At 47.9% G+C, this 23,262-nt stretch overlaps 1 protein-coding gene and 2 long non-coding RNA genes across 3 annotated transcripts in view; 2 read left to right on the top strand and 1 right to left on the bottom strand.

The window, feature by feature from the left end:
- The window catches only part of LOC150065295 (uncharacterized), a 22,891-nt gene extending 22,515 nt beyond the window's left edge, over positions 1-376 (top strand). The window contains exon 3 of the long non-coding RNA XR_016534750.1: positions 352-376. This is a non-coding gene — a long non-coding RNA (uncharacterized LOC150065295). The remainder of the gene's footprint in view (positions 1-351) is intronic.
- LOC150065293 (uncharacterized) lies at positions 371-23,262 on the top strand. Its single transcript, XR_016534751.1, has 3 exons — positions 371-485; positions 20,480-20,605; positions 23,238-23,262. It is a non-coding gene; the product is annotated as an uncharacterized LOC150065293 (long non-coding RNA).
- LOC150065294 (serine/threonine-protein kinase PAK 1-like) lies at positions 9,564-13,598 on the bottom strand. Its single transcript, XM_090329874.1, has 4 exons — positions 13,397-13,598; positions 12,802-12,897; positions 11,133-11,326; positions 9,564-10,873 (listed from the first exon to the last, which is right to left on the bottom strand). The coding sequence occupies exons 1-4, from the start codon at positions 13,564-13,566 to the stop codon at positions 9,834-9,836; spliced, it is 1,500 nt and encodes a 499-aa protein (XP_090186000.1). The 5' UTR covers positions 13,567-13,598; the 3' UTR covers positions 9,564-9,833.

The raw sequence follows: 23,262 nt of genomic DNA, 5'->3' as shown, positions 1-23,262 counted from the left end.
TGGCTGGCTATGAACTTCAGTACTCAGATCTCAGCCTCCTGAGTAACTAGGATTACAGGTGTGAGCCACTGAGTTAAAGCCCTGGGACCAGCACCAAAAAAGAGAGGGAAAAAAAAAAGAAAAAGTTGATAATCTTTAGCATATACTCTAGCACTATTAAGGGAAAACAAAACAAAAGGAAACATGGAAACATAGCTGTTACTGCTTTAGTGTATGTGCTTTCAGTTGGTAAGTTAATAGTAGTTATGATAAAGGTTAGACTGTTAACACTCTTTGGGCCAAAATTGAATTTGCAAGAGTGAACGTGATTGTGTCAGCGTTCTAATAACAGTGTTGTTTGCCTCCTTTTAGACTGGATTAGTCTCAGAGAAGGGCGTATTACCATATCAGATTCTTCTGATGAAGAAGGGATTCCAATGCTGGTCACCCCAGCTCCTCAGCAACATGAAGAAGAGGACCTGGATGATGATGTCATCGTGACAGAAGTGAGTTTTGTTCTACTTTCCCTGACAGCTCCAGAGCAGCTCTAAGATCTCTTTAACCTGCCTCTGTGACTGCTTGCCCTTCACAGAGATAAGTCATTGAGTCCAACCTGCCTGCAGCAATGAGTATAGCTAACAATCTCCTATTCTCTTCCCTCAAAGTGAGGTGGGAACCTTTGCCCGCAGGGCAGGCAATGTCTTGCTCCTCACACAAAATGTGATTTAGAATTAGAGATGTGTACTGATTCATCAAAGATTTTCCATTCTATGACTAATTATCCTCCCTCAGTTAGAAGAGTGAGATATACCCTTATTCTATTCTTTTCAAAGGAGACATCCATTTCAGGTTTTGTAATTCATATGATTGTATTCTGCATAGAAATGGATGAGCAGGGGGCATGCCCCAGTGTGGGAGGACAGGTGATAGCACTTGCTCTTGTGTGGGTTCTTCATCAGGGGTGGCTGAGAAAAAGGCTGTGTTGTCACATGGGCAGCTCAGGCCATCCCCAGACTCTGTGTCCTGTCTTGACCAGCCACATCCAAACTGTCTTCATCTCCCCTGGACTCCTACCTGGACACATTGCTCCTGGTTTCTTCCTGGTTTTCTTGCCTGCCTCCATTTCTTCCTTGTCAGTGTTTGTAACTGGAAGGGAGATCTTAGGCCAAAGGTCAACCGTGGCCTGGTGTGGTGACTGGATAGGGAGCCTCCTCCTTGTCCATGCACAGGAAGCAGCTGGTGTGGGGACATGGGCCTCTTGCATGGAGGCAGTGACAGGGTAGCCTAGATGTCAAGCACACAGGAACAGAGCCAAGCTCCCTTTATACACTGTGTAGACTGCATTGGACACCTACTTCTCAAGAATGCTGTGCCTGAGAGCTTAGGGGCCACCCCTCTTTTTCAGCACTAATGAGTCTGAGAGATGTGTGTGCCTGTGCGTGCAGAGCAGAGATCATCCCCCTTCTGCTTCATTCATCGGCCAGGACACAAGCTGGGCCCACCCTTCTGAGCATCCACCCCTCCCTGCTTTACCACAAGCCCCACACTCATCATGAGCAATGAGGGCTCTCCCTGAGCCCATATCTAAGCCAGGAAACTGAGAGTCTGAGAAGTCCAGCGGAGGGTGCTGCCATCCCTGCCGGATGGAGGGTGTGGGTCCTGCCCTAACTTCAGTGACTTGTCCAGTTCCCTTGTCTCAGAAGGTGCCTCTGTTCACCAGTGGCCCACAGGGGCCAGCTGAAGGTCTAGGTTGATGCCATTGTCTGGTGAGGCAGCTCAGGAAAATCTGCAGTGTGGCCTTCTTGGTCACATCCTCAGTCCCCAGGGCTGTGAGGCCTTCACAAGGCAGTCTTCTGGCTGGTGGGGCCTGGGTGAGTATGAGCAGGAGGACTTGGTGAACTTCAGACAGGCTGGCCTCGCAGGCCTGGAGCTGGCTTCCGGCCTGATGTTCATTCAACTCTTTGGGGAGGATCATTTTGTCAGGGAGAAGCCACAGTGAGCCATGGGTTTGGGACCTTCTACAGCCTCATGCTGTTCTCCTTGTTCACTCACCCTTCTCCAATTCAAGATTTCTCGAACCCCAAGCTCACAACAAGCTGTGCCTCTACTCCTGACTCTTCTGCACCCCAGTTAACCTCTGTCCACGACTGTCGTGTCACCTAAGTGTAGAGTGTACACTTGCCCACATTCTGGTTTCTTTTTCACATTTATTAGTCTCCCCGGGCCTCTGATTTATTTTCTGGCAAGATGGGAACACGTGCCACTACACAGAAGAAAATTGCAAGAAGCAAATAATGGGTTCACACACCACGGGCAATCAATGCTCATCATTGAATCCAAGCACCCGTGTGGGTCTTGAGATCAAAGAAAAGACAAGTACATGGGCTGGGAGTTGGCCTAGTGGTAGAGTGCTTGCCTAGCATGCACGAAGACCCAGGTTCGATTCCTCAGTACCACATACATAGAAAAAAAAAGCTGGAAGTGGTGCTAAGGCTCAAGTAGTAGAGCTCTAGCCTTGGGAAAGTCCAAGGACAGTGATCAGGCCCCGAGCTCAAGCCCAGGAATGGCAAAAAAAAAAAAATGAGACAACTGCACATCCACAACTACACAACTGACTCCATGTACATTTCCCTTGTTGCCGGGGCTAGGCCGCAGCAAACCAGGGTTCGCAGATTGGGATTCCTGAAATAGGGGCAAGGACTAGGGAAAATTAATAGAGAGACAAACAGATGGAGTTCGGGAGGACTACAGCCCAAGTCAGCAGTCCAAGAGGGCTGTGAGCTCCAGACTGCTGCCTAAGACTGTCCTGTTTATTTTAAGTTCCGACCTTAAATACTCTTCTTAAAACTAGGGAACTGCCAGAGGCTACATTCATACAAAATAGTAAACAAGTCACATATAGGATAAATGAGAAAGGATTAACATTGCTTAAAGTCATCCTGATAAAAACTGATTAACATTGCTTAAAGTTATCCTGATAAGAACTGATTGACATTGCTTAAAGTTATCCTGATAAGAGTTACTATCTTGTGTATACAGTTGTGTAGGTCCAAGGTCAGGTCCAAGGTCATTGACCCCACAGTCGGTCCCCAACATCTCCCCCGTCTTTCTTTTAAAAAATGCAGACTTGCTTGTCTTAGGTTGGGTGAATCGCTGACTCTGCCTTACCCGTCATGGGGAACTTCTTCAGATCAAGCTGAAGGCCCTGTCTTAGGTTGGTCAGAGAGCATCCCCTCTTATCCTGTCCTTGACTGCGATTCCTCTCGTGGGGGGAGGGGGGAATTCATCCATCTGGGGCTTAGATCTGCGAGTTGTTCTATTGGTGACTGTTGAAGATGTGACCATTGGACGGGTACTGGCCATAGGCGTTGATTTGTTCCCAGCCATAGCTTCAGTTGTCACTTTACTTGGAGTAGAAACAACAGGAGTTGGCTTGATATTGGCTGTTGGTGGATCTGAAGTGCTGGCAATTCCTCATTCTTCAGAAGCTGCAGTAGTTTTCAACGTGATCTGTCTCTGCTGTTCTGGGACCTTACTAGTAGGTTCTTGAGGCTCTTTCCTCTGCTCTAAGTGCCTCCCTTGATGCTCTTGGAGTTCTCTCTCCAATCTGCTGATTCGACCTTCTTAATGGGACTTAAGAGCTGTTATACGAACAGCAAGTTCATTTTTTTTTGCTGATCTAATGTTCCCTTCTTTAAAACAATGCAATAATTCAAACCTAAATGATTTTCTTCATTAAACCTTGAATATGTTCACTCACTCATTCACACACATCCATACTCAAAGATTTTAAAGTGCACAAAATTAATATTGGCCATTCATTTTCCGGAAGTTTGTGTCAAGAGAGCTTTGCCAATTTTACTCTTGCAGGTGAGAACCAGGTTCAAAACAAAACTTTAGAAAAACCATAAGGATCCATATTTAAAACTGGTACCAATTTCAAAGACAAAACTGGACAAGAAAAAATATGTAACACGAACAAGACAAAGAAACAGAGACTTTTACACTTAACACATAAACATGAATTCAGGTCTTTTCCCCATTACTGGATGCATTACTGGAGGGTTGGGGGTGAAGGTCCAGTGAGTCGCTCCTTGGATGACCAGTCACTCTCCAGAATCCGAACATAGCGTTCGGGCAGCCAGCGGGCATCATTTTCTTCCTGTGAAAAAACACATACATGCCCTCTACCCCAGGTTAGAACAGGATCTGGTCCGTGCCAAGCACCAGTTAGGGGATCCTTCCATTTTACTAAGGCAAAAGCACGCTGCTCTCTTTTTTTCCCAGAATCGCTGAGCAGCAGATAAATTATTTGAATCCAGATTCAAAAAATTTAAAACAAATAAAGCATGATTAAGTATATTCACAGGGGTAGCGGGATATGACTCTCCTTTCTGTATTTTAGCAATTTGATGTTTTAATAATCCATTAGCTCTCTCCACGATGCCTTGACCTTGAGGATTGTAAGGAATGCCTGTAATATGAGTGATATTATAAGAATGGCAGAAGGATTGAAATGCTCGGCCTGCATAGCCAGGGCCATTATCTGTTTTTATTTGCGAGGGAATCCCCATCACAGCAAAACATCCAATGCAGTGAGAAATACAATGTTTAGTAGCTTCCCCAGCAAGGGGGTGGCCAGGATAAAATTAGAATAAGTATCTACAGTAACATGAACATATTTTAATCGGCCAAATGATGGAACATGTGTGACATCCATCTGCCAAATGTGATTAGAAAGCAGTCCTCGTGGATTTATACCTAAATGAGGAGCTGGTGAGAAGGGCACACAGTTGGAGCAGGTTTTAACTATTTGACGTGCCACTTGTCTAGGTAATTTAAACTGTCGGCGCAAGGCTCGGCTGTTTTGATGATGGATGGCATGTGACTGCTTAGCAAGTTCAACTTGAGTTAAATAAACTCTGGTGGCAGAATCAGTAACTGCGTTACCCTCACTTAAAGGGCCAGGAAGATTAGTGTGAGCTCGAACGAAGCCAAAAAAACAGGGGTGGTTGCGAGAACAAAACAAAGTTTGTACTTGGCGAAATTGGGTCTGGATATTGGAGTTAGTAGTTCCAATAAAGGGAACAGTTTCTATGACTTGAAGAGCACGAATTACATATTGACTGTCTGAGTATAAGTTAAAGGGCTCGTCTTGTAACAGGACGAGTGCTTGTAAAACAGCCTCTAATTCTATCTCTTGGGAGGAGGAAAAACCCGTAACCCAAGATTGAATTTTCCTATTAATGGTCAAAGCAGCCGTTCCATTGGAGGATCCATCTGTAAATACTAAAGCGGCAGAAGATAAAGGCAGGCGAGGCCCGTACTATGGAAGGAAATAGGAACTTATGACACGCAGCAAATTGGAGAAGTTTGTTAGACAGGTAGTGATGCAAAATTTTTCCCGTATAATTGGCCCAAGCAATGGCCCAAGAATCGCAATGGGCGAATAGCCAATCTTGTTGTTGTAAATTATATGGGACACAGATAAAATGAGGTTCCTGACCTAAATATTTACGGGAATCCACTCGGCACATATGTATCAGATTAGCTACCAATTCGTAGTAGGGGGTCAGCACTTTGCCGGGTGTTGATGGTAGATAAAGCCATAAATGTGGGCCATCCTGCCACAGTACAGCAGTTGGGGAGTGAGAAGTAGCTAAAATGTAAACTCCCCATGGTTTAGAGTAGTCACAATAGGTCACTTGTTGCTGGGAAATTGCCTTTTCTACGATTTGGATGACCCTCCTGGCGTCGGGATTTAAATTGCGCAAGGATGTAGGGTTGGTATCTCCTTTTAAGAGATCAAAGAGGGGTTTTAACTCTCCTGTGGACATCTTTAAATAAGGCCGAAGCCAATTTATATCTCCTAAAAATTGCTGAAAATCATGAAGAGTTCTTAAGTGTGAAGTTTTTAATTGTATTTTTTGGCTTTTAAAATAGTGTGGGCCTACTATATGGCCTAAATACGTAAAACGGGGGTGTTCCTGAACCTTTTCAGCTGCTATTATAAGGCCAAAGAGGCTCAGATCTTGCTTTAGTTGTCCAAAGGCTTGTCGTACGACGATAGGGTCAGAACAAGCCAACAAGATGCCATCCATATAATGAACAATATAAACAGAAGAGAATTTTTCACGGGTGGAAGAAATGGCTCTAGCTACAAAACTTTGACATAAAGTTGGGCTATTTGCCATGCCCTGTGGGAGCACAAGCCAATGATATCGCTTCATGGGTTCTTTAAAATTAACAGAGGGGACGCTGAAGGCAAAGCGCTTACAGTCTTGAGGTGCCAGGGGTATAGTATAGAAACAATCCTTCAAATCTATAATAATCTTATAAGTATCCTTTGGGATTGCCATGGGGGAAGGCAAGCCGGGCTGTAAGGCCCCCATCAGTTCCATAGATGCATTTACCTTTCTCAGATCCTGTAACAGCCTCCATTTACCTGACTTTTTCTTTATAACAAAAATTGGAGAATTCCATGGAGAGTTAGAAGGGGCCACATGCCCCAAGTCCAGCTGTTCCTGTACCAGCTGCTGTACTGCAATGATCTTTTCTAGAGAGAGAGGCCACTGTTCGACCCACACCGGTTCTTCAGAGAGCCAATTTATGGGATCAGCATGAGGGGCAGGACAAACAACAGCCTCCGTTAAAGAATACCCTAATCCTTGTCTCGTAGGGTGAGACTGGGGTTGGAGTGGCTCTGGCTCCCCCTGTGCTGCTCGGCCTAGTCCCCTAAAGGGGAGGAGGCCTTGATCAAGTAACTGCTTAGTGACCGCAGCACTAGGACTAAACATATACACTCCCATTTTTTCCATGATATCACGACCCCATAAATTAATTGGCAGATGATCCAGGACAAATGGCTGAAAATGACCAGAGTGCCCTTCCTTATCTCTCCAAACAAGGATCGCACTGCTCTGCTGCGGGTCAGTTGCTTGCCCAATCCCCTGTAAGGAAGTCATAGAGGTTGTCAGGGGCCATTGGGCTGGCCAATGCTTTTTAGATATTACAGACACATCCGCTCCTGTGTCTAATATTCCTTTAAAGGGTTTTTCTTGTATAAATATAGTCATCTCAGGCCTCTCTTGTTTTATGCTTTGTACTCAATAGATATCAGAGATCCAAATCCTCTCTGTCCGCATGGGGCAGAAGAATTAGCAGTCTCCCCGTGAGGTAAAGGCACAAGTATTAGTTGTGCTAATTTTTGACCGGCTGGGATCGATACCACGTGTTTCGGGGCAGAGGCCATAACTTTGATTTCTCCAGTAAAATCCTGGTCAATTTTGCCAGGTGTAATCTGTATTCCTTTAAGGGCTGAGCTACTTCGCCCTAACAGCAATCCAGCCACTCCCAGGGGAAGGGGACCGAAGACCCTCGTGGGGAGAGCTTGTGTCCCCATCTCTGGGGTCAATACTGAGCAGGTGGAGGAACAGAGGTCCAATCCTGCGCTGCCTGGGGTGGCACGGAAGAGGCTGCAGACTGATTTTGGGGGGTTGTTAGAAGATGTACTTGTGGCCGAGAAGAGGGAGGGACTGCCCCATGGTTTTGCGGGGCCAGAGGCTGGCCCCTTCTCCAGTTTCCCGAAAACGGGCGGCCATTGTGATTTGTTGCGGACTTGCAATCTTTAGCCCAGTGCTTCCCTTTACCACAGCGTGGACATGTGCCAGGTGATTTTTCTCTCTTTAACCTGCTCTGGCGTGGGCATTGTGTCATCCAATGTCCTACTTGACCACAAGAGAAGCAACTCCCCGGGGGACTAGCAACCCGAGAATGCCGCTGACCTCTATAGTTTAGAAATTCAGTAATAGTCTTTCCTTGAGGAGCGGCGGCTAAAGTAAGGCCTGGTACATGGGAGGGTCCAATACCAGCACACAGTGAAATAAAGTCCGTGATTCCTCCCTTATTCCTATGGGGTCTGATAGCCGCCTGACAGGCGGCGTTGGCATTTTCATAGGTTATGTGTCTAACTATAATCTTCCTTGCGTTCTCATCTTGTACTAGGCGGTCTGCAGTCTCCATTAATCGAGACAAAAATTCTAGACAAGGTTCATTCGGTCCCTGTTTAATTTCTACTAAATTTTTTGTACGATTGGAATTACGTAATCTTTTCCAAGCCTCTTTCGCTGCAGCATTTATTTGTAAATAGGCTTCCTTTGCATAACCCAATTGATCTTCGGTGTTTTTATAGGTTCCCTCTCCTACCTCTCCGACCTCATCCAAGCTGCCTTCATTTATCCTGGAGTCCTACCTGGACACATTGCTCTTGGTTCCTTCCTGGTTTTCTTTACTGCCTCCATTTCTTCCTTGGCTATGATTGTAACTCGAAGAGAGATCTTAGGCCGAAGCTCAACCGTGGCCTGATGTGGCCCTGCGTGCAGAGAGCCCCAAGCACTCAACTAGCCGTGCCTCTACTGCTGACTCTTCTGCTCCCCAGTTACCTGTGTCCACGGGTGTCCTATCAACTAACTCTAGAGTGTACTCAGCTCTTGCCCACATTCTGGTTTCTCTTTCACATTCAGTCGCCTCCCCAAGGCTCTGAGTTGGTTTCTGGCAAGAAGGGAACGCATGCCACTGTGACATAGGAAAAAATTTTGGGGGGTGGGGTTCAGGACTCCTCCCAGAATATCGTTGAGGGGCAAAAGGATATTATTAGGCAATTTTAAATAAGGCCTGAGCCATTGAATATCTACTAGAAGATTTGGAAATCATTAAGGGTATGGAGGCAGTCAACACGAAATTGAATGTGAGGTGTTAAATCTAATTCCTGTTGTAGATTTAAACCCAAATAGGTCAAGGGATCTTGTCACTGGACTTTTATCAGGAGTTACTTGCAAGCCAAGGTTAAGGAAGGCTTTAGAAAGTTCCACAAAACAATTCTGTAGATCTGGCCTGTCCTGAGCCACCAACAAAATATCATCAGGGTGTAGGGGAATTGTATAAAAGCAGTCTTTGAGATCAATGATCACTTTAGCCACATAAAAACAATTCCTTGCAAACACATTTGGTAAAGGCTATTTACGCTGTACATGGCCAAGCGCAAGCGTGCACTATTTATAGTTTCAAGCAGAAAATGTTCCTTATGTGACCACAATTGCAATCCTTACATGAAAATTCTTATAAAAACATGAATCTTCTTAATAAACAATCTCCAACTCTCTGCCAGTTAATCTTATTAATGGTTCCCTCCTTGGGGAACCAAGGATATAATTCTTCCCCATGATCAAAAAATGCCTTTAAATCTTTCCTTTTAACGCGAGTTCCTCGTGTCTTGAGGGCCTCTTAAACCTGAGATGAGCAATTCCTGTGACGATGATACCTGTGCCATGGCCAGTCACTTACCTTGCGCCGTCTTCACTGCTCAGCGTTGACCGAAACTGATGTCTTGGGTGGGTAGCTCCGAGCCGGTCACACAATCACTTGGATCCAAGTTTTCCTGGAAGACAGCGTTCCTCAGCCTCGCTGGCTCCCGGGCCCCACGTTGGGCGGCATTTGTCCCGTCCAGCGGGACGTCGACTAGGGCCAAGAACCTAGAGGGAGGAATGAAAGGGACAGGAGACACGAAGAAGGCAGCAAGACAAGCGTCCTGATTAAGCCGCAGATTTTATTTTTCACACAGGGGTTTATATGCCTCTTCAGGAGAGGCAGGAGGGGGTGGGGTATAGGAACTGCTTGGGGTAGGGGGTCGGGTAGTAGGATGTTTGCTCGGGGTAGAGGCCAGGTGGTAGGATGTTTGCACATCAACGCAAGCAGGCACGTGTTGCTACGTGACGTAATCCCAAGATGCAGGCGCGTTCTTACACTAAGAATTCAGGGCGTGGGAGAATGTCCCCGACCCTGGGGTGGGCAGCATCTTAGGGCTTGTTCTTGGTTGCCTCCCTTGCTGCAGCAATCAATGGAATGAGGCAGGAGAGGGGCTTGGCAACCTCGAGGAATGGATGCTGCAGGAGCTCTTTAGCTGAGCCTCTCTTTTCCACATCCATCTCCAGACAGCGGTTTAAAAAGTCCCGGAAGATAGCCGACACCTTCTCTGGGTTCTGAAGTTCCGGAGTGCCACTGGTGGCAATGAGGCACAAGGCCCTCAGAGGGTTTTCATTGAAGTATGGGGGCTCTCCTTCCATCATTTCAATAGCCACGATGCCCAGGGACCAGATGTCAACCTCGGGTCCATAGGGCTTTCTTGTTACCACCTCGGGTGCCATCCAATATGGCGTTCCCACCATGGTGCTCCTTTTGCTCTGTTCTGGAGTTATCTGTGCACAGAATCCAAAATCGGTTAACTTGACAGAGCCATCCTTTCCCAACAGTATATTGTCGCTCTTGATGTCTCTGTGAATGACTTGATTCGAATGTAGGAACTCTAGGGCCTGCAGACACTCACGGCACACAGCAGCAATCTGTCCTTCATCCATACAGATTTTTGTTACCACATCTGACAAGGGACCTCCAGCCAAGTATTCCATGACAACCCATAGCTCATCTCCTACAAGGTAATTGTCCAAGTAGTTTGCAATATTTGGGTTCTTGTTTTCCCTCATGACCAGGATCTCATTAATAACCAGCCCTTTCTCCGGATGCTGCTGCAGATTCATCTGCTTAATGGCCACCTCCTGTCCTGTGGCTACATCCATGGCGGTATACACAGTTCCCAAAGCACCGTGTCCAATCTTCTCAAAGCGCGTATACTTCTTCTTAGGATCACCCACACTCACTATGCTCCGTAATTTCTCTAAGATCTCCTCATCAGACATGTTGGGTTTCTTCTGCTGCTTCTCAATATGCCGGGTCAATGGATCTGGTGGAGTGGTGGTATTCTCAGTAGGTGAAATGGGAGATGTAGCCACGTCCCGAGTTGGAGTGACAGGAAGTGGTTCAGTCACAGCTCCTGCTGGAGCTGCAGGACAGGACGACACAAGAGCTTCTCCGTGCCTGCTTGCTTGGGACTCTTGGAGAAGCGCCACCACCCCCTCCTCCCTGAGCTTTGCCCGCCTGGGAACTTCCACCTAGCCTATTGCTCAAGCAGCCAGCACCCACGCTAGGCTTCAGGCTTCTCTTGCTCCCAGCCCATGGCTACTTCCGGGGTCTCCACCACCCAGTGGTGCCCTGCGACCTCCACCCCTTCCCAGGCTGTGGGTCAGTCCCAGGCTGCGCACCCATAGCCTCTGCCTGGCTGGGCTCCCGGATCCCCAACTGTGCGAGCATGTGGGAGACCCGGCGCTCCAGGTCAGAGCCACACATGTAGAGCCTCAGGTGTGCGCGCAGGCGCTGCAGGCAGGCATGCTGCGATGGTGCCAAGAAGTCCTGCGGGTGGTAGTCCAGCCAGGTGCTCAGGAGGCAGGAGATGGCCCTGGAGGCGAATGGGTGGGAAGCAGAGTGTGAATGAAGGCCAGCCCCTCCCGGGGTCATCCTCACACCCCTGTGATGTTGGCTGCCCTTTCAGAGAGCAGCACATCCCAACAGGGGCACCTTTGAGCTGTGCCATCCCTGGCCAGCCAACCTAAGCTAGGCTGGCAGAGAAACTCCAAGGAGGGATCCAAGACCAAATGCTGGGAGCAGTTCTGGCCCCTTCTGTTGGGGCCTAGCCTCCATCCCTGAAGCCTGATTCTGGCTCAGCTGCAATTAAAGGGCTTTGTCTAGGCATTCGGTCCTTTGCATACCTCTCTTAAGGCATCTCTGTGTACGTGACTCCATTGAACCCCCCGCAGTTTCGCGGGTCTCGCAGCAGCTCAAGTCTCGAGAGCTTTCCTGCACCTGTCCTGCCCAGTACCTGACAGCCCCACCCAGACCCTTAGTGGTAGCACAGAGGCCCTCTTTCTATTGGGTAGCTTCCCAGTGCCCACCTTCTCCTACCCTAACAGTATATAACTAATTGTCTGACGCAATAAAGAGAGGAGAGCATCAGAGAGCATCAGAGATCAGCAGAGATCAGCAGAGATCAGCAGAGAGATCTGATGCGCTTTCATGGTTAACACTGCTTCTGACTCAGCGTGGTTCTTTCTTCCCCGGTGATTGGGGGAGGGCTGGGTCTTCGACACTTACCATCTCGCTCGGCTCCCGGGGGACTACAGGCTGGCCCTGTGTGTCCCTCCCCGTTCCCGTGTTGCTGCCCCGGAGAGGAGCAACACCCTTCTGCTCTTTCCAGTGCCTTCCTCCTCTCCCCCCTGGGCCACTCTCTCCATGCTAGACTCCAAGATGGCTTGCTATCCGGCCTGATATGTAGAGGGGTGTGACACACATCCTCAGGCGCTCTGCTGCCTCATTTCCTAGCATGCTCACCAGGGCTGTCTGCCTTCCAGAACACCCTTGAGCGTGGTGCTGAGCTCTCCCTCACACCTAGCAGCATGTCAGGCCCACTGACCAAGCAAAGATGTGTCTTGGCCTTTTGTGGAGCTCAAGGTGAGTTGAGCAAACCTGCTTGGTAAGGTGTGTGGGGAGCATGCCTTCTCGTGGGGCTCAGCCGTGGACCCAGCCTCTAGTGGTCCTCATATGAGTAGCCCTTGCCTGGGGTTTTCCCTCTGCTGCCGAGGATGCCCAGATCCCATGACTCCCTTGATAATCATAGGTGTTCAGAGCTGCTGATTGGGCCGTGTCTCACTCACAGCCCCAACTCCAACACACACACACACACAGAGGAGTGTGTGCGAGTGCGCCCACGCACATGCGCAGACCTTCACACTCGAAATCAAGCACACACTCGCAACCATGCAGACACACATAAAGATGAGCACGAGAGTAACACACACATACACACAAACACACACCCATGGATTTTTCTCCAATGTGGAGCATGCCCTAGCTGGAGATCGAATCCCACTCACTCACTTGTAGAGCTTGTTTCCAGGGATGACATCCTCGCTGGAATGCGGGAGGATGTCAGTCTGTCCAGAGGAGCCCATGGGGGCTTCCAAACTCCTGAACCTGTTGAGGATTTGAAGCATCACTGGCTAGCCCAGGTCAGCCAGTCCATGTCTGCCCTTCTTGTACCACCAAGCACATTGCCTGCATATTGGCCCTCCATGAGCACTACTTCCCATTGGTGCCATGCATGAGGACAGTAGCCCCTGGGTGATGAGCTTAGGAGTACAGTGCCTTGGCACTTGCCCCAGCCAGCCCTGCTCTGTCTCTATCTAGGTGGACGAGGTCATGCAGAGAAAACGGGTTGCCTTCTTGTTGAAGAGAGACAGTGCTTTGTTGGAGGTCTCAGAGATACATAGCCCGAGAGGAGAGCCTGCGGGCCTAGACAGGACAGTGCAGCATGTGTGCCTGTGCCAGTGTAGCCGAGGACTTCCCTGCTTTGATCCCCAGGCAGTGGCAAGTGCCAAAGAGGAAGTCTGTGTGAGCAGCCCACGTTGCAGGCTCCACTGCCAAGGCTTCCACTGCAGCTCAGGAATCCTGTGCTATTGGAATTGGCACTCACCTTGTAAACAGCAGGTCCAGGACCTGAAGGGTGTCTGCACACCTTCTGTAGCTGTTGAAGAAGGTGTGGATGAAGGTGGAGTTGTCGAGCAGCTGGGCAAGCACCAGGTGGTCCACCTGCTCCTGCAGTGTGCCTGCCGTGGGGAACTCTGACCCGCAGGCATCGGGCATGCCTGGGGACAAGTCCCCTTCAGTCTGGAGGAGAACCACACAGGGACAGTTCAAGTGCCATGTGCAACACTACAGGAACATTCATGGACACACACAAATAACTGCAAACATTTGACCACTCACAGCAACACACACAGGGACACTCACAGGGACACACCCCCACACACACCCCTGCCCCCCCTCCACACACGTGGGAAGGAAAAGTGGTGATGCACAGGGAGATGAGGGTGGAAGGCGTCCTAGCCATTTCCTGCCCTGGTCTGTCCCATGTTACCCTAGAATTCCTCCGGAAAAATCTCCAGAGGCGTTGGTGGCGGAGGCCAGGGCGCACAAAGCATGGACACAGGCGCCCCAGGAACCCTCTCCGCCCATCACTCAGGCCTGAGCCTCGACCACTTTGCCAGCAACAACGAAACATCTTTGCAATGGACACGATCCACACAAGTGCACTCTCCGAGGCTTGTGTGGACTGTGAATTCCTGGGAGGACCCCGGGGTTCTGAGTCCTCTGAGCCATTGTGATGTCACCTCTGCACAGCTCTTCCCTTGAGCCCTTGATTATGACCCAAGCTTTGCAAGGTGCCCTGTTCAGGCCTTTTTCTGCCTTGCCCAGGCCGACCACTGGCCATTGTGACCCAAAGCCCCTGGACCAGTGGCCCCTCATAGAGCTAGGTCAGAGGCTCTGGCTAAAGGGGATCTATCAAGGTGGGGTCTTAAGCACACAGCCTTGCCCTATCCAGATGTGACCCTGGATAGGAGAGGATGACTCTCACCACTCCAAAGACTCCCAGAACTCTCAGGGATTCAACGTCCTGATTCCTTATCTCACCAAAGTCAGAAAGTGACACACATCTCTGAGGGACTGCCTTGACAGGGAACACTTGCTAGGAGATCAGATGCACTGAAACAAATGCAACTCCACCAACTCTTCTAGTCCTGCAGAAGGGTTCAGAAAATGCTACTTGATGGTTGACCACGTGCTCCTCTGCTCCACAGATAGATGCAGGTAACTGAGCCTCAGAGATCGTGCCCTGGGTCCTAGAACCTGCCACAGCCCTCCCACGACCCACAGAACCAAGCCCTCTATGTCCTTTCTGTAGACAGCCATGGAGCTAGGGCTCAGACTCACTGGAGCCTGTAGGTGCCCAATTCTGAAAAGCCCTCCCCTGGACCTAGCCTGACCACAGCACCTGACTTCGGAAAAGTGAATCCCAGTGTGGGAGCTCCATTACCCAGTAGATTGAACTTGTGATTTGGGGTGACTCTGTGCATTCCACATTGCTCTCTTCTTCTAGCCGGCCTCCCCTCACAACTCCTAATGACTCATCTGACACAGTCATGGCTGTCCCCTGGGCCAGACTCTGGTTTAAAGATGCACCAATGCCATCCAACAGATAAGAGAAAGAAGAGAAAAGAGACTAAAGGAAATAATAGGACTGAGATTCAGCAAAGCGGGTCACTCTCATTGTCCCCCTTTCTGTCTCAGTACTATCAGTGCCACCATGAGTGCCTCCTCCAGCCAGGAAAGTTGAGGCCTGGTTACGGCATGCCCCAGTGTGGGAACACAGGTGATTGCACTTGCTCTTTGTGTGGTTCTGTATCGGGGTGGCTGAGAAAAAGGCTGCGTTGCCATATGGGCAGCTCCGGCCATCCCCAGACCCTGTGTCCTATCTTGACCGACCACATCCAAGCTGTCTTCATCTACCCTGACTCCTAGCTGGACAGAGAGCTCGTGGTTCCTTCTTGGATTTCTTTCCCGCCTCCATTTCTTCCTTGGCAGTGGTTGTAACTCCAAGAGAGATCTTAGGTGTGGTGACTGGATGGGGGGCCTCCTCCTTGTCCATGCACAGGACATGGGCCTCTTGCATGGAGGCAGTGTCAGGGTAGCCTAGATGTCAAGCACACCGGAACATAGCCAAGCTCCCTTTAAACACTGTATAGACAGCATTGGATAGCTACTTCTCATGCTTTCTTTGACGCTCAAGACTGCTGTGCCTTAGAGCTTAGGGGCCACCCCTCTTTTTCAGCACTAATGAATCTGGGAGATGTGTGTGCCTGTGCGTGCAGAGCAGAGATCATCCCCCTTCTGCTTCACTCATCGGCCAGGACACAAGCTGGGCCCACCCTTCTGAGCATCCACTTCTCCCTGCTTTACCACAAGCCCCACACTCATCATGAGCAATGAGGGCTCTCCCTGAGCCCATATCTAAGCCAGGAAATTGAGAGTCTGAGAAGTCCAGCAGAGGGTGCGGCCGTCCTTCCTGGATGGAGGGTGTGGGTCCTGCCCTAACCTCAGTGACTTGAACAGTTCCCTTGTCTCAGAAGGTGCCTCTGTTCACCAGTGGCCCACAGGACCCAGCTGAAGGTCTAGGTTGATGCCATTGACTGGTGAGGCAGCTCAGGAAAATCTGCAGTGTGGCCTACTTGGTCACATCCTCAGTCCCCAGGGCTGTGAGGCGTTCACAAGGCAGTCTTCTGGCTGATGGGGCCTGGGTGTGTATGAGCAGGAACGCTTGGTCAATTTCAGACAGGCTGGCTTCGCGGGCCTGGAGCTGGTTTGCGGCATGATGTTCAACAATTTGGGGAAGATCCTTTTGTCAGGGCAAAAGGACAGTGAGCCCTGCTTTGGGACCTTCAACAGCCTCTTGCTGTTCTCCTTGTTCACTCACGCTTCTCCGATTCTAGATTTCTCGAACCCCAAGCACACAATGAGCTGTACCTCTACTCCTGACTCCTGCTCCCCAGTTAACCTCTGTCCACGAGTGTCGTGTCACCTAAGTGTAGAGTGTACTCCTGCCTAGATTCTGGTTTCTCTTTCACATTCATTAGCCTCCCCAGGGCTCTGAGTTATTTTCTGGCAAGATGAAAACACATGCCACTGTGACACAGAACTGGAGTCTGAAGATTTAACGGCTTACCCCAAAGGTACTGATACATTAGGTGGTGAGGCCAGGATTCTGACTGAGGCCATCTGATCTGAAGTTCAGGTGAGAGGACCAAAGGTTGGGGAATGCCCTGATGCAGAGACATCCCAGGCAGGAGTGAAAATACCTTCACCAGACTATTTGTCACCACTATTTAGGACCCCTATTGTGTACTCAGGAGGACTCATAGCTCCACCAGAACTGTTTACTATTTGGCATTTAACCAATGGAAAATGACTTAGTCTCCTTTGCTTCCTACTGAAAAAATTGAAGGAGGCTATTTGGTGAATAAAAAAAAATTAGGCTTCTGTAATTAGTGTTTAAAATTAGTAGTAGTAGTAGTATTTGATTGTGAGGATTGAACTCTGGGCTTGGGTATTGTCTCTGAACTCTAAAGCTCAGTGATAGTGCTCTATCACTTTGAGCCACAGCACTTCTGGTTTTCTGGTAGTTAATTGGATATATTTATCCCATAGTCTTTTGTGCCCCAGCTGTCTTTGAACATCAGTCCTCATATCTCAGCTTCCTGAGTAGCTGGATTACAGGTATGAGCCATTGTGCCTGGGAAAATGATTCTTAAAAACCTAAGCAGAGGGCCAAGACTGTGGCCTAGTGGCCCAATATGTACAAAACCCTTGGTACCACATATACAGAAAAGGCTGGAAGTGGTGGCTCAAGTGGTTGAATGATAGCTTGAGCAAAAAAAAACTCCAGGATAGTGCTCAGGCCCTTAGCTCAAGCCCCAATAGTGACAGTAAACAAAAACAAACAAACAAAAAACTAGACTGCTGGAGGCTCATGCCTGTAATCCTAACTACTCTGAAATCTGAGACCTGAAGCCTGAGGTTCAAAGCCAGCACAAGCAGGGAAAGTCTATGAGACTCATATATCTAGTTACTCAGGAAAAGCTGAATGGCACTGTGGCTCCAGTGGGACAGTGCTAGCCTTGAACAAAAGTAGCTTAGGAACAGCACCTAGGCCAAGAGTTCAAGCCCCAGGATTGGGGGGGGGAAAAACCAAAACAAAAACCCTAATGGGAAAGAAAAGTCCTTGATTAGGGACACTGAATTTGATGTCAGAGCTTTTCCCGGTTTACCATTGCTGTCTGTTAGTAAAACTCCTGGCCCTATGTTCAGGGTTTTTTTTTTTGGTTTTATTTTGGTGGGTCATGGGGCTCGAACTTGGCCTGGGTGCTGTCCCGAGCTCTTCAGCTCAATGTTACTACCGTACCCCTGTGCCTGCACAGTGTCCCTGAGCTCTTCAGCTCTAGGCTATCACACTATCTTTGAGCCAGACTGCACTTCCCTTTTTCTAGAGGTTAATTGGATCAGAATCTCTGGTCCTTTTGTGCTCTCAGCTGGCTTTGAATCTTGATCCTCAGATCTCAGCCTCCTGATTTGTTAGGATTACAGGCTTGAGCCACCTTGCCAGCTGGTTTTGTGCATTTCTTGCTTGATATTCAGTTTTTGGATCCATTCATCGATGTAGGCCAACTTTGGGCTTTGAGATCCTCAGATCTCAGCCTCCTAAGTAGCTAGGATTCTAGGTACCACTGGTGCCTGGCAAGAGCTCTGGACCTGGGCAGTGTTCCTGAGCTCTTCAGCTCAAGGCTAACACCCTACTGCTTGAGCCATAGAGCCACTTCTTGCTTTCTAGTGGTTAATTGGAGATGAGTCTCAGAGTCTTTAGTGCCTGGGCTGACTTTGAACCTCGATCCTCAGATCTCCCGAGTAGCCAGGATTACAGGCATGAGCCACAGCCCCCAGCTGAGAATTGACTTTTATGTGCCATCTTAAAAAGGAATCCAAGCTTATTTTTCTCCCATGTGGATTCCCTCTACTCCTTCACTGACTGCATCTTTGTTTAGCGTTGATGAGTGAATATATGTGGGTCTTCATCAGAGCCTTCTACTTTTTAATCTTTTTGCCTTTGCTTTCTCAGTACCATTTTTATTATCATTTGCTTAAATAATTGATGACACTTTTCTTTCTAACTACCCGATTTTTTTCCCATTTAGTACAGTCTCAGTCCCTGAATAGGGATGATGTCTGCTGGAGGGTTTTTAAAATGCCTTTAATCAGATAAACATTCCCATCAATACTAGTAAATTAACTCTTTTCTTTTTTTTCTTTTTTTTTTTGCAGTCCTGAGGCTTGAACTTAGAGCCTGAACACTGCCCTTGGACTTTCTCAAGGCCATTGCTCTAACACTAGAGCCACAGCATCATTTCCAGCTTTTTTGTATGTATATGGTACCAAGGAATCGAACCTGGGTCTTCATGCATGCTAGGAAGCACTCTACCACTAAGCCAAGCTCCCAGCCCTGACACATAAATGAAATCTTAACTAAAATCAATAACATGCCAGGTGCAGTGACCACTGCTGTAATCCTAGCCACCTAGAAGACTGAGATCTGATGATCTTGGTTCAAAAGCCAGGCTCTTATCTCCAATTAGCCACTAGAAGTTGGGCTGTGGCTGGCTCATGGGCGCTAGGGCAGTAGTCATGAGCTGAAGAGCTCAGGGACAGTGCCTAGGCTCAGAGTTCAAGCCCCACAACAACAACAATCAAAAAACAGGTTTGGACTCAGGGCTTTTGCTTGCCTGCCAAGCTCTGTACCACTTGAACAATTCCTCTGTGCCTTTTTGCTTTAGGTTAATTTTCAGATCAAATGTTGTACTTCTTGCTTAGGTAGCTTTGGATTGTCATCCTACTTACGCCTTCACATAGCTGGGATTATAAATGTGAATCCCCATGCTCAGCTTATTTGTTGAGATGGAATCTCACTTCTGTGTGTGTGTGTGTGTGTGTGTGTGTGTGTGTGTGTGTGTGTGTGTGTCAGTCATGGAGCTTAAACTCTGGCCTGGGCACTGTCCCTGAGGTTTTCAGCTCAAGGCTACCACCCTAACCCTGGGTCTTAGCCTTGTCCCTGAGCTCTTGAGTGCAACGCTACCACCCTACCCTTGAGCCAAACCCCACTTCCTGTTTTCTAGGGGTTCATAGGAGATAAGAGTCTCAGGTCCTTTAGTGCCAGGGCCAGCTTTGAACCTTGATCCTCAGATCTCAGCCTCCTGAGTAGATAGGATTACAGGTATGAGCCACAACCTTGGCTCTCACTTCTTTTTACCAGCTGCTTGAAACCATGATCCTCCCCGATAATTGGGATGAGCCATTGTGCCCGGAACAAAAAAAAAGTAATTTTTTGTCTTGATTTTGGTATAATGAAGTTTAAATATGAAAAATCACATTTCTTCTACTTTGCAACATGTGGAGAGACATTAAATTATAGGTATATACAGACAGTTACGGCTGTGGCCTTGACTGGTTGAGGATATGGACACCAACAGCATCTGAAATGCTGTCAAGGCAGAACATTACCAATAGCAGTGAAAGCTTATAAGTGGCACTCTGACTCAGAATGTTACAGCAGTAGTGAAATAGTTCAGGGACAGCACCCAGGGTCTGAGTTCAAGTCCTAATATTGACCCCCCCACCAAAAAAAAGATGAAATATTTGACTGATGAGAAAGTTTGCTGGACACAGTGGCTGATGCCTGTAATCCTAGCTACTCAGGAAGCTGAGATCTGAGGATAGTTCAAAGCCAGCCCAGGCACTAAAGACCAGGAGACTCATCTCCCGTTCACCACCAGAAAACCAGAAGTGGCGCTGTGACTTCAGGGGTAGGGTGGTAGCCTTGAGCTGAAGAGCTCAGTGACAGCTCCCAGGCCCCCAAAAAGAAAGGATGTGGCTTAGTGTTAAGAATACTTGCCTAGCACACATGAGGCCCTGGGTTCGATTCCTCAGTACCGTATAAACAAAAACTGGATATGATGCTGTGTGTCAAGTGGCAGAGTGCTATCCTTGAGCAAAAACTGAAACTACATCACTCCAAAAGCCTATACTCTGCTGTATACAGTCATTAGGTGTAAGCCACCAGCGTGTGACAAATACTCTTAATGCTCTTTTTTTCCCCCCATATGCTTTGGTACAGATGGTCATCATGTCTGAATACTAAAAATAACACACACATATATATGACTGCGTTTGAAAATGGCAGAGGGAAATAACAATGAAGAGATAATTCACTTGAACAACTTTCACTGCCACAGGAGACAAGGTAAGTTGTTTATTCTACTTGGCCAAGAATCTAGCCTGCTTTAGAATCCAGAAGTATTTTATTTTTAGATCTGAGAACATCAGGCATAAAAAGCATTTGTTAGACTAGTAGTGTGCCAGCTTACACATATAGTCATGAATGAATTTTATCAATCCTCCCTCATACCGAGCATGGTGGCAAATGCCTAAATTCCCAGTTACTCAGGAAGCAGAGGTAGGAGACCAGTGCTTTGAGGCTAGCCTGGGAGAGGTTAGTTAGAACCCCAAGAGACAAAGCATGGTATTATATGCTTGTAGTTAGCTACTCAAGTGGTAAAGGTAAAATCATTACCCAGCTGGGCGAGCTGGCTCACACCTATAATCCTAGCTACTCAGGAGGCTGAGCTCTGAAAATCATGGTTCAGGAGTCAAAGCCAGCCCAGGGACTTTAGTTACTGCCTCTTCAATTAACCACCAGAAAACAAGGGAAGTGGTGTTGTGGCTTAAGGGGTAGGGCAGTAGCCTTCAGCTGAAGAGCTCAGGGATAACGTCCAGGCCCAGAGTTCAAGTCCCATAACCACACACACACACATACATAAAAAGCATGATCCCAGGCAGCCTGGACAAAAGTGTTAGATCCTTTCTATAAACAAACTAAAGCTAAAAGGGCTGAGGCATGGCTCATTGGTACTGCATTTGCCTAGGAAGGAAGAGTCCCTGTGTATACCAGCCAGAAAAGGAAGAAATGAAATCTTACATAAGTAGATTAATATGCTAGTAATCCAACCTGTGAGTAGACAGTCATTGGATCTATAGAGATGGGATTAGGAGTGCTCCTGTGAGCTTATTTTTCCTACAACAGTTATAGGTACTAGTAAGTTTGCTTGCCCTCACATGATATTTCTTTTCTGTGTTTTTTGTTGTTGTTGTTGTTTCTCTCCCCTCCCCCCACTTTTCACACCTTCTTTCCCTCCCTCCCTCCCTCCCTCCCTCCCTCCCTCCCTTCCTCCCTCCCTTCTTTGCTTCTTCCTCCGTTTCCTTCTTTTCCCCATGCCAGGGCTTGAACTACAGGATTCTCCTTCTTGCTCAGCTTCTTCAAGCCTGGTGTTCTACCACTTGAGCCACATCTTTGTCCTGGCTTTTTTCTGTACATGGAATGCTATGGACTTTCTGGCCTGGAATGACATCAAATTTTGATCCTCCAGATCTCAAGTCACCTGAGTATCTAGAATTATAGGTTTGAGATCACTCAACTAGTTTCGATTTTTTTTCCAGCCCTGGCTTGAACTCAGGGCCGAAGCAATGTCCTTGGGCTTTCTCAAGGCCAGAACTTTAACACTTGAGCCTCAGCACCATTTCCAGCTTTTTCTATGTATGTGGTACTGAGGGATTGAACCCGGGTCTTCCTGCGTGCTAGGCAAGCACCCTACCACTAGGCCAAAGTCCCAGGTCCCAAGTTTGGTTTTTTTGAGACAGGGTCTCACTATGAAGCATTGATTAGCCTGGAGTTTGGCCTAGTGGTAGAGTGCTTTCCTAACATGCACGAAGATCTGGGTTCCATTCCTTGGTACCACATACATAGAAAAAGCCAGAAATGGACCTGTGGCTAAAGTGGTAGAGCTCTATCCTTGAGAAAATCCAAGGACAGTGCCCAGGCTCTGAGTTGAATCACTGGAACTGGCCAAACAACAAACAAAACAACAAAAACATTCTTAGCAGCTTTGTAATATGACATTCAGGGCAAGACTCAAAGCAAGACAGAACCTTCAACTGTTTTGTTGTTGTTGTTGTTGTTGTTGTTGGTGGTGGTGGTGGTGGTGGTGGTAGTTGTGGTGGTGGTGGTGGTGGTGATGGTGGTGTGTGTGTGTGTGTGTGTGTGTGTGTGTGTGTGTGTGTGTGATAATTGCTGTCCTTAGAATCTCTGCAGCTCAGTAAATGAGATCATTGATTTGGGGGGGGTTCTTTTTTTGGTGTGGGGGGAGTCCTAGGGCTTGAACTCAGGGCTTGAACATGGATGGTCCTTGGGCCTTCTCAAGGCTAATGCTCTAACACTTGAGCCACTGTACCACTTCTGTCTTTTTCTATGTATATGGTACTGAGAAATCGAACTCAGGTCTTTGTACATGCTAGGCAAGCATTGTACCACTGGGTTAAACTCCTGATCTTTTTCTTTTTTTTGGTGGGTCATGGGGTTATATGTCTGAACTCTTCAACTCAAGGCTACTGCGCTACCCCTTAAGCCACAGCCCTACTTTCTGTTTTCTAATGCTTAATTGGAGGTAAGAATCTCACATTCTTTAATGCCTGGCTGGCTATGAACTTCAGTACTCAGATCTCAGCTTCCTGAGTAACTAGGATTACAGGTGTGAGCCACTGAGTTAAAGCCCTGGGACCAGCACCAAAAAAGAGAGGGAAAAAAAAGAAAAAGTTGATAATCTTTAGCATATACTCTAGCACAATTAAGGGAAAACAAAACAAAAGGAAACATGGAAACATAGCTGTTACTGCTTTAGTGTATGTGCTTTCAGTTGGTAAGTTAATAGTAGTTATGATAAACGTTAGACTGTTAACACTCTTTGGGCCAAAATTGAATTTGCAAGAGTGAACGTGATTGTGTCAGTGTTCTAATAACAGTGTTGTTTGCCTCCTTTTAGACTGGATTAGTCTCAGAGAAGGGCC

Source organism: Megascapheus bottae, chromosome 3 (genome assembly GCF_031878675.1).
Source record: "Megascapheus bottae isolate mThoBot1 chromosome 3, mThoBot2.hap1, whole genome shotgun sequence".
Taxonomy (NCBI): Eukaryota; Metazoa; Chordata; class Mammalia; order Rodentia; family Geomyidae; genus Megascapheus; species Megascapheus bottae.
Note: the sequence above shows the minus strand (reverse complement) of the source record. Positions and strands in the feature narration are given on the sequence as shown.